This window comes from Cnephaeus nilssonii (genome assembly GCF_951640355.1).
Source record: "Cnephaeus nilssonii genome assembly, chromosome: 19".
In the NCBI taxonomy this organism is placed as follows: domain Eukaryota; kingdom Metazoa; phylum Chordata; class Mammalia; order Chiroptera; family Vespertilionidae; genus Cnephaeus; species Cnephaeus nilssonii.
The window spans coordinates 24,330,484-24,345,096 of record NC_137090.1 but is presented as its reverse complement, the minus strand read 5'-3'; the positions used below and the strand labels follow the sequence as shown (position 1 = coordinate 24,345,096).

Here is a 14,613-nt window from a genome sequence, read left to right as displayed (position 1 = left end):
TTTGCTTTCTTTTTTTTTTTTTTTTTTTAAATCTTTATTATTGAAAGTATTACATATGTCCCCTTCCCCCCCCCCCCCCCCCATTGACCCTCTCCAGCCCATCTGCCCCCTACCCCAGGCCCTCACCACCACACTGTCTGGGTCCATGGGTTATGCATATATGCATATAAGGTCTTTGGTTGATTACTTCCCACCTACCCACCCTCCCCCGCCTTCCCTCTGAGATTATTTTATTTTTAAAACGTTTTTATTGATTTTTCAGAGGGAGAAAGAGAAATACTGATTTGAGAGAGAAAAAAAATTGATCAGCTGATTCCTGCACACACACACACACACACACACACACACACACACACACACACCCCACCCCCAAGGGAGGATTGAGCCTGCAACCTGGGCAGGTGTCCTGACCAGGAATTGAACTAGGAACCCTTTTGGTACACAGGACGATGCTCAACCAACTGAGCCACACCAGCTAGAGCTGTAGGCACTTTTTAAAAAAGTCTCACAGCATTAGCACTTTGATGAGCTAGGTCAGTGATGGCGAACCTATGACACGCGTGTCAGCACTGACACGCGTAGCCATTTCTGATGACACGCGGCCGCTGAGGTTTATTAAATACAATTATATATAACAATTATACATTTATGTTATTTAAACTATAAATATCACGAAATAATGTTTTTTCCTCAAAGTGACACGCTACCCGAGTTATGCTCAGTTTTTTGGCGAAGTTTGACACACCAAGCTCAAAAGGTTGCCCATCACTGAGCTAGGTTTTATTCAACTGAATACACATATCAGAACATTTTTAAATGGATAAAGAAACTAAGGTTTATTACATACCTTTTCTGTGCCAAATACTTAATATGTATTCATTTAATCTTTCCAACAACCCCATGAAATATTACCTTCTACTTGCAGGTGAGAAAACTGAGTAAACTTGCTGAAAGTCTCACAGCTGGTAATTTCCAGAGATGTGATAAAAACCAAATTTGTATGCTCCAAAGCTTACATCCATCATTGTGCCTCTCAAACTTTTTCAACAAGTAACCCCAATTGCAAAGAAAAATAAAAACATATACCTAGGAGGTGTTGGGAGACTACTGAAGTGTCCAGTTTAAACAGGATCTTTCTTCAAAGTCTTTATCTTAAAATGTATTTTTATGTTTGCAGTTCACTCTACAATATATTAATACTTATTCAGTAGAAAATGTTTTAAATGGTTTACCAATTAAATTACTCAACTCTTCTCTTTCTCTAAAAAAAAACACAAAACATATTTGAGAAAACCTGATACTACAGGAAGGAAGATGTACCTTCCATATAAATCCTAGTTTTCTTAGTTCCTGGAGCCTGGCCTCATAAACTTGGATCCTAGTTTAAAAGCCTGATTATACAGGCTCTAAAAAAAAACAACTTAAGAATGATGGTAAAAACAATAATTACAGGCAATTCAAGGGACAGAATAAGATATAAATAACACATAATTGTACAGCCACAGATAGAGTTAACTAGTTTCTTAACTCTCCAATGCCAATGAAACAAAATTCTAAACACTGCCCATCCCATTGAGTTGGACCAAACGAACTGAAGAACTACCCTTACATGTGTTAACACCATCCCAAGACCCCAGTTGCTTTACAAGCATAAGCATGGATCCTCCCTGTGGACAACTTTATGGAATGCCCACGGTGTGCCCTGATGTGGATCATACTAGAGGTCAAGCAACGTACCGACTGGCAACAAACCACATTTTGATCAGTCCTACCCGACTTCCTCTGCCCTGCCAAACAGGGGACGAACACTTTTGGAATTCACCCCCACCCCAAGAGGGGCTCACAAGTTGGAAGTCGCTCGTGGTAGAATAAAAGGGTACTAGGCTTTCATTTTGGCTTCAAGAAAACGGTGCTATGAGCTGCCGTGTTTTTCCAGCGGACCGGTAGCGAGCATTCGAAACGAGAAGGATTTGCTCAAGCGGCCATCCCATGTTGGCCCGAAAGAATTCATAACTCACCTAGGCGAGGACAGATTCGGTAAACCACCTCTCAAGTCCCTCCAAGTCCTCTGTTTTGCAGGCAGTCTTTTCCCAACTCTGCACCAGAACAGGAGCTCTGGCGTCACCCAACTACCGCATCTTAGCACGGGGAGCCCCTGCCCAGTAATATCAGGGGATAGTACTTGCTTACTTTTCCAGCAACTTCTTCAGCTAGGCAGGACGTGAAGAACCAACGGCCTCAGAACCCAGCTTGCTCCAAACTGGTCTCGCAGAAAGCCGTTGGTGGGTGAGGCCGTGAAGAACCAACGGCCTCAGAACCCAGCTTGCTCCAAACTGGTCTCGCAGAGAGGCGTCGGCGGGTGGGTGGGTGGGAGGACTGGACGCGGAGCGATCTCTGGAGGAGGCGGGCTGGCCCATAATCCCTCGCGATGGCGAGGGCGGGAAAGGCAGGTGGCGGGCTAGTCCACCATACCCTCTCGATGGCGAGGGCGGGAAAGGCAAGGGGGGGGGCGGGGGGGGGAGAGCAAGCAAGGGAGAGAGCAAGAGAAAGCCTAAGAGGCTGGAACCCTATAATGGGGACCCAGATTAATCCTTATCTGTCCGTTCCATATCCCAAACCGGTAACTGCCCAGTGTGGGTGCACGTTACTCCCACCGGGGTGATCACACTGATTAACAACCCTGAGATTTCACCCATGGGCAGATGTGAGGAAATGTGGTGTGTAGGGCCCACTGGGCCTGGCTCTCCATCGTGCGGTCTCCACCTATCTTTTTACTATTAGGATGTATTTAAATATATATATATATATTGATTTTACAGAGAGGGAAAGGGATAAAGAGAAACATGGATGAGAGAGAAACATCAATCAGCTGCCTCCTACACGCCCCCTACTGGGGACCAACCGGCAACCAAGGTACATGCCTTTAACCAGAAATTGAACCAGGGACCCTTCAGTCTGTAGGCCAAACCGGTTAGGGCTGTTAGGGTGTTTTTATTTATTTATTTATTTTTTTGTCCGCTGGAGTCGAAGAATGAATTCACGGAGAGAAGATGGTATAGCAAAGGTGGAAATTTATTAAAGAACAAGTACAGACTCCCACATAGGGAGGGGGAAAGGGTCTCCTAGGGTGTATTTTTATGGGGAAACCGTATTGGGCTTTGGAAGATTCACGACAGAAAGGTGCGTTCCTGGGGAAATTTAATATATGCCTTCACAGAGCCGCAGAGCCCAAGGCCGCGTGCAGCCAGGCCGCAGACCCCGCCCCTTCCGCTTTACGCCTGACGTCACGCTGCGCGGCCAGGCGCGGGCGTGGGGAATTCGGCCGTCGGGAATTTGGCAGTTCGGAGCTAGGCGTCGGGCTTTGAAATGCAGCGGGATTTAGTTAGTTTTCCCCTGTCCCCAGCGGTGCGGGTGAAAATGGTGTCTGCAGGATTCCAAACTGCTGAGGAACTCCTAGAGGTGAAACCCTCCGAGCTCAGCAAAGGTAACGACTCCCGACGTTAAACTGTGGTACCTGGGCCACGCGATCTGTGCCGCCTCCGTCTCCGTTCTCTCGCCCTCAGTCTCCGCAGATTCTGCTGCCGCCCACGGCAGCGTTTACAACGTGAAAAGGCTCCTTCATTATACTTAAACATGGTTGGGACGGTTAGAACTGTGGTCTTGGGAACATTTACTGATTGCTTTCTCTGCCGGCCCCTGCTGCATGCTCTGAGGATTACGTCATTTATACTCAAAAGAGTACTTGTGAGCACTTTACATGGGCCATGTCCAGTGTACAGACGAAGGCACTGGTGCTCGGGGAGGTGAAGGAACTTTTCGTAATGACTGGGCTAGGGAGTTGTAGAGCCAGGATTGGAACTCATAGAGGCTGTTTACTTTTCGCTGTTCCTAAACCCAAGGGACAGGGATTAAATTTGAAAAATGAAGGATTCGTGATAGGACTAGAGATACTAAGAGTGAGGAAAGGGGTAGAAAGAAGACAGTGCTTCTTTTTGTTACTCCCTGAGAAAACCCTAAACCTCACATTCCAGAACACTAGATAATACGTTGGTGGGGACCAGTGCATCCTGAGGCAAACAAAAATAAAGCTGTCCGCAGTCAGTCTCACTGAGTACATTATACGATGGTATGCCTAGAACCATAATATCAAGATAGAACCGAATTGTAAGTCATTGTCCTTAACAATATGAAATGAGGTTTCAACTAGTCACCCAAGAATAAATGTGGGTGGTGGTGGTGCTCTCTGAGCCCGGCGGAGGGGTGGGGGGCGGGAGAGGAGCGCAGAGTGAGAGTACTGGACGCTCCGGGAGGCGGGGGTGGGGTGGGGGGGGGGGGGAAGAGCAGTGCCAAAAAAAAAAGAATAAATGTGGACCCAATGTTAATTATTTGTTTTAAATCTTACACCTCACATGGTGTCCCCCAAAGTTTGATGGGCTTTACATTTCAACAAGTTGATTTTCCAGAAAAGGAATGAGAGAATCTGAATGATAAAAAGATAACAATTGCCCTGGTTTGGCTCAGTGGATAGAGCGTCTGCCTGAGGGCTGAAAGCTTCTGGGTTCAATTCCGGTCAAGGGCACATGCCTGGATTGAGGGCTTGATCCCCAGTGTGGGGCATGCAGGAGACAGCCGATCAATGATTCTCATCATGGATGTTTCTGTCTCTCCCTCTCCTTTCCTCTCTGAAATCAATAAAAAATATTTATTTTAAAAAAGCTAACAATTATTGAGCATTTTGGATGGCCTGGTTTTCTACCAAGCTTTTTACAAGTATTGTCTCATATCCATTTTGTAGAAGAAAAAAATCTGAGACGCAAAAAAGTAACTTACCCAAACATGGCAACTACATAGTGGTGCAACCAGGCTTTACAGACCCAAGTAATTTGACTCCAGAGTTCAAGCTCTCAAATTGTATAGGATTTCCCTTGCCTTATCATTATTGTGTTTTGTTAGCACCAAATTTATATTTTATATTCTTACCAAATCAAGCACTGATATATCAAACTCTTAAGTGATATCCTCACAATTATTTCTCCCCTCAGCTTGTTTTTTGTTTTTGTTTTATAAATATGTTTTTATTGATTTCAGAGAGAGGAAGGGAGAGAGAGAAAAACATTGATGAGATAGAAACATCGATCTGCTGCTCCTGCACACCCTCTGCACAGCCTCTACTAGGGATTGAGCCCACAAGTTAGGCACCTAACCTTCCTTGCAGGGAATGACGGCCAGCCATCTGAGCCACATCGGCCAGGGCAGCAGCTTATTTTGTAATTACTTTTTTATCTTCTTAGGCCATATTATCAGATAGGAATGAAATTGTGTAGTTAAGGAAAGCGTAAGTATATTGTTTAAAGTATACTGTTTAAAATATTTGTGCAAAAATAAATAAAATATTTGTGCATCAAATAGTTATTCTCATTAAATAGAGTGATACTTGAATTTTTCATGCCAGTGTTCCCATGAAAAGTTTTTTTTCCCCATGAAAAGTTTTTATTATGAATTATACATGCACTTTTTAAAATGCAAATTCTTTTTTAAAAAATTGATTTTAGAGATGAAGGGAGAGAGAGAGAAACATTGATGTGAGAGAAATATTGATCAGTTGCCTCTTGTATGTACTTGGACCAGGGGTTGAATCTAACACCTTTCAGTGTACAGGAGGACACTTCAAGCAATTGAGTCATACCGGCCAGGGCCACATGCACTTCTTTTATTTTTATAATATATTTTTATTGATTTCAGAGAGGAAGGGAGAGAGAGAAACATCAATGATGAGAGAGAATCATGGATCGGCTGCCTCCTGCACATCCCCCACTGGGGATGGAGCCCGCAACCAGGACACGTGCCCTGACCAGGAATCAAACTCATGCCCTTTAAGTTCCTAGGCCAGTGCTCTATCCACTGAGCCAAATCAGCCAGGGCTCAATTCTGTTTCTGAGGTAATAAATTTTTTAAGTATGTGAGGACTGAGAAAACATAAATCCATTTATTTTTTATTTTTATTTTTAAAATATATTTTATTGCTTTTTTACAGAGAGGAAGGGAGAGGGATAGAGAGCTAGAAATATCGATGAGAGAGAAACATCGATCAGCTGCCTCCTGCACACACCCCACTCGGGATGCGCCCGCAACCAAGGTACATGCCCCCGACCGGAATCAAACCTGGGACCCTTCAGTCCTCAGGCCGACGCTCTATCCACTGAGCCAAACCGGTTTCGGCTATAAATCCATTTATTAACTTGAAAGGTTAAATAGTTAATGGAATGTTACATTTTTATGTTTATCTACTCTTGGCATCACTCTTGCTATCTAAAAATTAAAATTAATAAAGAAAACCAAGTAGCATAGTATGCTGTTTCAAATCTCTCAAGAATCTGTGTTTTTTCTTACTCTACTTTCAGAAGTTGGGATATCTAAAGAGGAAGCCTTAGAAGCTCTGCAAATTATAAGAAGAGAATGTCTCACAGATAAACCAAGACATGCTGAGTCAGGCAAGAAATGTACAGCACTGGATCTTCTTGAGCAGGAGCATACCCAGAACTTTATAATTACCTTCTGTTCAGCACTAGATAATATTCTTGGGGGTGGAGTACCCTTAACCAAAACAACAGAAATTTGTGGTGCACCAGGTGTTGGAAAAACACAGTTATGGTAAACTAAAATGTTCCCTTCTTAAGGCTAGGCTTAACATTTTATGTAAGTAATAGAGTATTGTGCTAAGGATCTATAGTCAGACCGAAAAAGACATGTATGTGTTCACAAATTTTTGTGTTTGTGTACACGCCTCAAACAAAAACCAACTGAATATTTGTGTTACTTTAGCATTCTATCTTGATAAATTGATATGATTATTTTGATATAAAAAGTGTTTCTTTTACAACATTGTAATGTAGTCATTAGGATAAAAAAGCAGTCTTCTACTTTATTACATAATTAATTCCAGAGAATATATTTGAAAATCAAATGTTTGAAAGTAGAGCCCGGTCACTGTGGCTCAGTGGTTGAGCATCGACCTAGGAACCAAGAAAATTGCCGGTTGGATTCCTAGTCAGGACATATGCCCAGGTTGTGGGCTCCATCCCCAGTAGGGGTGCATGCAGGAGGCAGCCAATCAATGAAGTTCCTTTCTCATCAATGTTTCTATCTCTCTATCCCTCTCTCTCAAAATCAATAAAAACTTATTTTTTAAAAAAATCTGAGACTTAAAAAAAAAGTAGATTTATGTATAGTAAGAAAGGGTTCCATTCCCAGAGGCCTAAAAAAACCACTAAAATTCCTTAACCATGATTTTATAGGCACACCCTTTCCCTAATCCAAGCATCAATTGATTCACATATGCAGGGTGGGGCTTACAGTAGTTTTTATGGAAAATAATATAATAAAACAAGATTAAACTTTTTATAATAAAAATAGTAGGCTTACAGTAGTTTATATGGAAAATAATATAATCTATATAATAAAAGGCTAATATGCAAATCAAATGAACAGCAGAATGACTGGTCGCTAGGTGTGCACTGACCACCAGGGGCAGATGCTCAATGCAGGAGCTGCCCCCGGGTGGTCAGTGCGCTCCTACAGGGGGAGCGCCACTCAGTCAGAAGCCAGGCTCACTGCTGGCCAGTGCAGTGGCAGTGATAAGCCATCTGTCAGACATCCCCCAAGGGCTCCTGGACTGCAAGAAGGTGCAGTCCGGGCTGTGGGACCCCCTACCCCCGAGTACATGAATTTCTTGCATCAGCCTCTAGTAAATAATAATACAAGAATAAACTTTCTTGTACTTCCAGTTGTAATCCTATTTTAGCCCTACCCTGTTTTGGAGCCATGGAGAATCAGCCATCTCTGTTGTCTGAGCTGTATATTTGCATTTATAAAACATTTGGTAATCTGGAGTTTGAAGATCACTATGTTAGAAGATCATTATAATGATTTGTTTATTTGACTTCTTTCTCTTGATAGTATGCAGTTGGCAGTAGATGTGCAGATACCAGAATGTTTTGGAGGAGTGGAAGGTGAAGCAGTTTTTATTGATACAGAGGGAAGTTTTATGGTTGATAGAGTGGTAGACCTTGCTACTGCCTGCATTCAGCACCTTCAGCTTATAGCAGGAACAGGTATGGAAGAGGGTAAGTTAGCAAGTGATTCTCTTTTTTCTGTATTTTAAAAGAAATTTGCATTTGTACTCATCTCAAGTCTTAGCGAGAGACCATTTTGGAAAATTAAGCTTAATGACTTGTCAATGTACTGGTGTTAAATTCTCATAGCCTTCTTATAAGTACCGCGCGCTAACCGATTGCGCCACTGGAGCTCCTCATAGCCTTCTTAAAAATTAGAAATGCCACAACCTGAATTGGCCTTTTCTTCCCCTTTTATGGCCCTGACTATAGGAGCTCTAGGGCAAAATTTGTGTATGTATTTCAGTGTATGGCTTCAAATCATACTTTGACCTGCCAGGTGTAAACTAATTTTGTTGGAACTTTACTGTAACTATTGTCTCAATGCACTCACTATATTCAGTGCATTTAGTGTATTGACTTTCATACTGGTTTTTCCAAAAACAAAAACTATGTTTGGAAGTATTGGAACATTAAGATGATTGACCTATGGGGCTATGAGTAGTACATAAATGACTTCATGACTATGCTAATTGTATTGCTAAAGTGTTTGGAAGTTTTTTGTACTTATTATGTGAAAAGAAAGTTTTTTATAAAAATGTAAAGGTAATTTATATTCAAGTTCAAGTCCTTTCAGTTTCTTATAAAATTAAATGGTTTCTGGTTTGACTTTTTAAAAAATTTGCTTTGTTTTATCTTATTTTTTGGATGTACAGTCTTTATTCTTTTCTCTAGATCAGTGATGGGCAACCTTTTGAGCTTGGTGTGTCAAACTTCGCCAAAAAACAGCATAACTCGGGTAGTATGTCACTTTGAGGAAAAAACATTATTTCGCAAATGTTTCATCCTCAGGAGCAGCAAATGTTTCATCCTCGGCATGTGGCCGCCTCAGCAGCCGCGTGTCATCAGAAATGGCTACGCGTGTCAGTGCTGACAGGCGTGTCAGCGCTGACACGCGTGTCATAGGTTCGCCATCACTGCTCTAGATGTTTCAAAAAACAATGCTTTCCATATATCTTTGTATTTCCTTTAAATGTTTGTAATCAGCCGGATTTAAAAAATACATATATTTTTTTTATTGATTTCAGAGATGAAGGGAGAGGGAGAGAGAGTTTGAAACATCAATGATGAGAGAGAATCATTGATCAGCTGCCTCCTGCACACCCTACACTGGGAATCAAGCCTGCAAGCCCCCCCCCTCCCCCCCCCCCTGCCCAGCACCCTGACTGGGAATTGAACCATGACCTTCTGGTTCGTAGGTGGATGCTCAACCACTGAGCCACGCCAGCCGGGCTGTATATTTTTATTTTAATGGAAGTGCTAGGTGTCCTCTTTAACTAATGACCAGTATATCTGCTGAAAGTCCTTAAAGCTAGCCATGTCACAATGAATATTTGTGAGATCTGACAAGAACGGGCGTATTCAGGGTGGCATGGCCGTAGGCACAATGTATATTTGTAATAGTGTTGTGTTTTGTTTTATTATCATTTGAGGATATGTTTTTTATTAATTTTAGAGAGAGGGAAAGGGAGAGAAGAGAAACGTTGATGTGAGAGAGAAGCATTGATCGGCTGCCTCCTGTGTACACCCCAACTGGGGATCGAACCTGACACCTAGGTATGTGCCCTGATCCAGAGTCTAAACTTTTGGTTGTAGGGGACGATGCTCCAACCAATGGAGCCACCCCACCAGGGCTGTAATAGTGTCTTAAAATCTTATTGTAAATATTATTGGTATAAAACTGGGATATAAAGTTTTTAGTGAGTGGTGTATGATTAAGGTGTCATTTTTTTTGGTTAAAAATGAACTTTTAAAATGTATACTTGGCCCTGGCTGTTGTGGCTCAGTTGGTTGAGTATTGTTCTATGCACTGCCCTGTCAGGGCACATGCCCAGGTTGCAGACTCGATCCTTGGTGGGGGACTTGCAGGAGGCAGCCTATTGATGTCTCTCTCCCTCTCTCTCTCTCTCTCTCTCTCTCTCTCTCTCTCTCTCTCTCTCTCTCACTCTCCCCCTCTTCCTTCTCTCTCTAAAAATCAATTTAAGAAGAAGAAGAAAAAAAGACAAAACACACACACACAACAACAATTTAAAAAATCAATTAAAAATTTAGTATATTTGTAATAGGCAATGTTTTCTGAAATTTAATTTCTTGGGGTTTATTTTTCAATGTTAAAATATAAGTACATTTTAAAAATGCAACACTTTTTTAAGTGTTTTTTTTCCCTGAAATATGTACAAAGCCAAACTGCTTTTTTTATTTTTTTTATTTTTTATTGTTTAAAGTATTACATGTCTCCTTTTTTCCTGATTGATCCCTACCCCCCAGCCACTCCCACTCCCAAAGGCAAGTCCCCACCGCCCCAGTGTCTGTGTCCATTGGTTATGCTAATATGCATGCATATAAGTCCTTTGGTTGATCTCTAACCCTCTCCTCCCCTGCCTTCTCTCTGAGGTTGGACAGTGTGTTCAGTGCTACCTTGTCTCTGGATCTGTTTTTGTTCATCAGTTTATATTGATCATTATATCCCACATATGAGCGAGATCATGTGATATTTATCTTTCTCTGACTGGCTTATTTTGCTTACCATAATGCTCTCCAGCTCCATCCATGCTGTTGCAAGTGGTAAAAGTTCCTTCTTTTTTATAGCAGCAAAGTATTCCATTGTGTAAATGTACCACAGTTTTTTGTTTGTTTTTTTTTAATCTTTATTGTTCAGATTATTACAGATGTTCCTCTTTTTCACCCCGTAGCTTCCCTCCACCCGGTTCCCACCCAACCCCAGGCCCTTGTCCCACCACTGTTCTCGTCCATAGGTTTAAGCTCTTTGTCCAGTCTCTTCCTGCACCCCCCCACACCCCCTTCCCCCAAAGAATTGTCAGTCCACTCCCTTTCCATGCCCCTGATTCTATTACATTCACCAGTTTGTTCTGTTCATCAGATTTTTTTATTCATTTGATTTTTAGATTCACTTGTTGATAGATATGTATTTGTTGTCACTTTGTTGTTCATAATTTTTTATCTTTACCTTTTTCTTCTTCTTCCTTTTCTTAAAGAATACCCTTTAGCATTTCATATAATACTGGTTTGGTGGTGATGAACTCCTTTAGTTTCTTGTTGTCTTTGAAGCTGTTTATCTGACCTTCAATTCTAAATGATAGCTTTGCTGGGTAGAGTAATCTTGGTTGTAGGTTCTTGCTATTCATCACTTTGAATATTTCTTACCACTCCCTTCTGGCCTGCATAGTTTCTGTTGAGAAATCAGCTGACAGTCGTATGGGTACTCCCTTGTAGGTAACTGTTTTTCTCTTGCTGCTTTTGAGATTCTCTCTTTGTCTTTTGCCCTTGACATTTTAATTATGATGTGTCTTGGTATGGTCCTCTTTGGATTCCTTTTGTTTGGGGTTCTCTGCACTTCCTGGACTTGTAAGTCTATTTTTTTCACCAGGTAGGGGAAGTTTTCTTTTCCTTTTTTTTAAAACATGTTTTTATTGATTTCAGAGAGGAAGGGAGAGGGAGAGAGAGATAGAAACATCAATGATGAGAGAGAATAATTGATTGGCTGCCTCCTGCACACCCGCCACTGGGGATTGAGCCCGCAACCCAGGCATGTGCCCTTGACCAGAATCGAACCTGGGACCCTTCAGTCCGCAGGCGTATGCTCTATTCACTGAGCCAAACTGGCCAGGGCAAGGGGAAATTTTCTGTCATTATTTCTTCAAATAGGTTTTCAATATCTTGCTCTCTCTCTTCTTCTGGCACCCCCATAATTCGGATGTTGGTACGCTTGAAGTTGTCCCAGAGGCTCCTTACACTATCTTCATATTTTTGGATTCTTTTTGCTTTTCTGGTTGGGTGTTTTTTGCTTCTTCGTATTTCAAATATTTGACTTGATTATTTGGATCCTCTAGTCTGCTGTTGGATCTCTGTATATTATTTTTTATTTCAGTCAGTGTATGCTTAATTTCTAGTTGGTCCTTTTTCATATCCTTGAGGGTCTCACTAAATTTCTCGGAGGTTTCTAGAAGATTCTTGAGTAACCTTATAACCGTGGTTTAGAACTCTATATCCAGTAGTTTGCTTTCCTCAATTTCTTTTATTTGTGACATGTTTCTCTGTCTCCGCATTTTGGCTGCTTTCCTGTGTTGATAGAGTGGCCTTTTGTGCTAGGTGTCCTATAGGGCCCAGTAGCTCAGCCTCCCCAGTTACCTGAGGTGAGCACTCTTGGTGTACCCTTTGTGGGCTGTGTGCACAGTCTTGTTGTAGTTAAGCCTTGATTGCTGTTGGTATCACTGGGAGGAATTGACCTCCAGGCCAATTGGCTGTGAGGACCAGCTCTGTCTACGATGGGAGAACTGCTGTGCTGGAGATACCCTTATGGGGCAGGACTTGCTTCACTGGGGTTTTGGTGCTCCCTGAGTCTGCCCCCTGAGTGTGTTGCTTATGGATGTGAAGAGTTGTAATCTGGTATGGTCTCATACTGACCACTGGGTACACTGGCTCTTAGATCTCCAAGGAGGTGTAAAGTCAGCCACTGCCTGAGGCCACCCAGCAGGAGCTACAGAGAGATCCACAGATTCCTCCCCTTTGTATTGGGTTTCGAAGTGCCCAGACGAGGCCCAGCTGTGTAGCAAGGCAGGCTGCTGCTGCTGGATTGATTGCTTTGGGGCTCCCTGACCCAGCTGCTGCTTGTTTGACAGGTTTTAGGCTGAGAAAGGACATGCCATTCATATGCAAAAGCCACTGCACACAGTTTGGGTGGGGTTGTAAATTTGGTAGGGCGGGATCTCAGGGAATCACTAGGGCGGAGCAAACAGCAATGGCTGCCAGGCAGCCCTGCACTGGAGAGTTCCCCTGTGCAGGAACGATGATCGCTGTGCACACCTCTGTCTGAAAAAAAAAAGTAAAAGCCACCCTCACGTTCCTGTCCTGATGCCCGACAGTCCAGTTTCTCCCCATATGTGTCTGGGTCCCCCCCGAGTCTCGCCTGGAACTGGAGTTCAGAGCAAGCAGGAGCTTGTATCTCCCTCCCGATTAAAAAAGCAGCGCACCTGGGTGCCAGCCTGTTCCGTGCCTCTGCACCTCCTACCAGTCTCAATGCTCTTTCTTCTTTACCTCTTTAGTTGTAGAACTTCCACTCAGCTTTCCCGTGGTTCTGGATGATAGTTGTTCTGTCTTTTAGTTGTAATTTTGATGTGGTTATGAGAGGCAGCACATACAGTGTCAGGGCCAGCCTGACAGGTGAACCAGGCTGAGGTAGGGAGGTGGGAATTAAGAAAAGAAAGAAAGCCGAAACCGGTTTGGCTCAGTGGATAGAGCGTCGGTCTGCGGACTGAAAGGTCCCAGGTTCGATTCCGGTCAAGGGCATGTACATTGGTTGCGGGCACATCCCCGGTGGGGGGTGTGCAGGAGGCAGCTGGTCGATGTTTCTCTCTCATCGATGTTTCTAGCTCTCTATCCCTCTCCCTTCCTCTCTGTGGAAAATCAATAAAATATATATATATATAAAAAAAAAGAAAGAAATACAGGAAAGCGGGATTGGGAGGTCTGCGAGCCATTGACAGACTGAAGCAGCTTTATTAACTGCGTAATGCCTTATACACAAACACTGAATAGGAGGTCTGTCAAGAGGAATGTACTCTTTGTTCCTCTTAATCTCTAAGGGAGAGATAGAGCAGAAAGGCAAATTCTCAGTACAGAAAATCTCAGTAAATAGTTACAGACTTCTTGGTAAGCCATGAAAGGTTGCTCTCATTCTACTGATAACCGCCATCCAAACAAGTCTGGGAAAACTGTGTGGGTAGGGGACCGAGCCTTGCTAGTCCCTTTGGGTGCAAGGACCGTGTCAGCTTACACCCTGTTTCCAACAATACAGGTGTTTACCTATGCCGCCATTTTTGTACCTCCTCTGTACCACAGGTTTTTAATCCACTCATCTGCTGATGGGCACTTAGGCTGTTTCCATATCTTAGCTATTGTAAATTGTGCTGCTATGAACATAGGGGTGCATATATGCTTTCTGATTGGTGTTTCTGGTTTCCAAACTGCTTATTTTTTAAATCCAATCCAAGTAGGGAATTTCATTTTATATCATTGGTTCTAGTTAAATTATCAAGTTATACTATAGCATTTAAGGGGAAAAGACTTTTTTTTGAACATTTTTACTATTAACTGTTAGTTTGCAATCCTGTGGGGAAAAAAAACAAAGAGAAATTCCAGTATGTTACCTCTATTGAGTGGAAGCCAATAACTAGAAATATGAAAACACAGGCATTAAAAACTAGTTGTATATGTGTATAAACAGTTTATAGATAGCCTAGTATGTAAGGAAACAATGGAAAGGATGAAAGAAGAGGACAGGAATTATGAGATGATAGTTTATAGTGATTTTGCTAAAATTTTGTCATCTTTCAAATAAAGTCACGAGTTCTGTTGTTCACAGTGAAGCATTTTGTTATTCAAAAGTATTGTTTTTCTTTAGTCACCAATATATCAAAACAGG

At 42.4% G+C, this 14,613-nt stretch overlaps 1 protein-coding gene across 8 annotated transcripts in view; it reads left to right on the top strand.

Annotated features, from left to right (window-relative positions):
* The first annotated feature begins 3,247 nt into the window (after nucleotides 1-3,247).
* Nucleotides 3,248-14,613, top strand: part of RAD51C (RAD51 paralog C) — a 50,562-nt gene continuing 39,196 nt past the window's right edge. For 2 of the 8 annotated variants that reach the window (XR_013815087.1, XM_079798298.1), the window contains exons 1-3: nucleotides 3,259-3,484; nucleotides 6,402-6,651; nucleotides 7,957-8,123. Coding sequence is in view for 7 of the 8 variants with exons in the window: in XM_079798298.1 (XP_079654424.1) it covers nucleotides 3,367-3,484; nucleotides 6,402-6,651; nucleotides 7,957-8,123 (535 nt within the window). In the remaining variant the exon portion in view is untranslated. Of the gene's footprint in view, nucleotides 3,485-6,401; nucleotides 6,652-7,956; nucleotides 8,124-14,613 lie in introns of all 8 variants that reach the window. The other 6 variants (XM_079798297.1, XM_079798296.1, XM_079798294.1 and 3 more) reach the window with 6 other exon arrangements.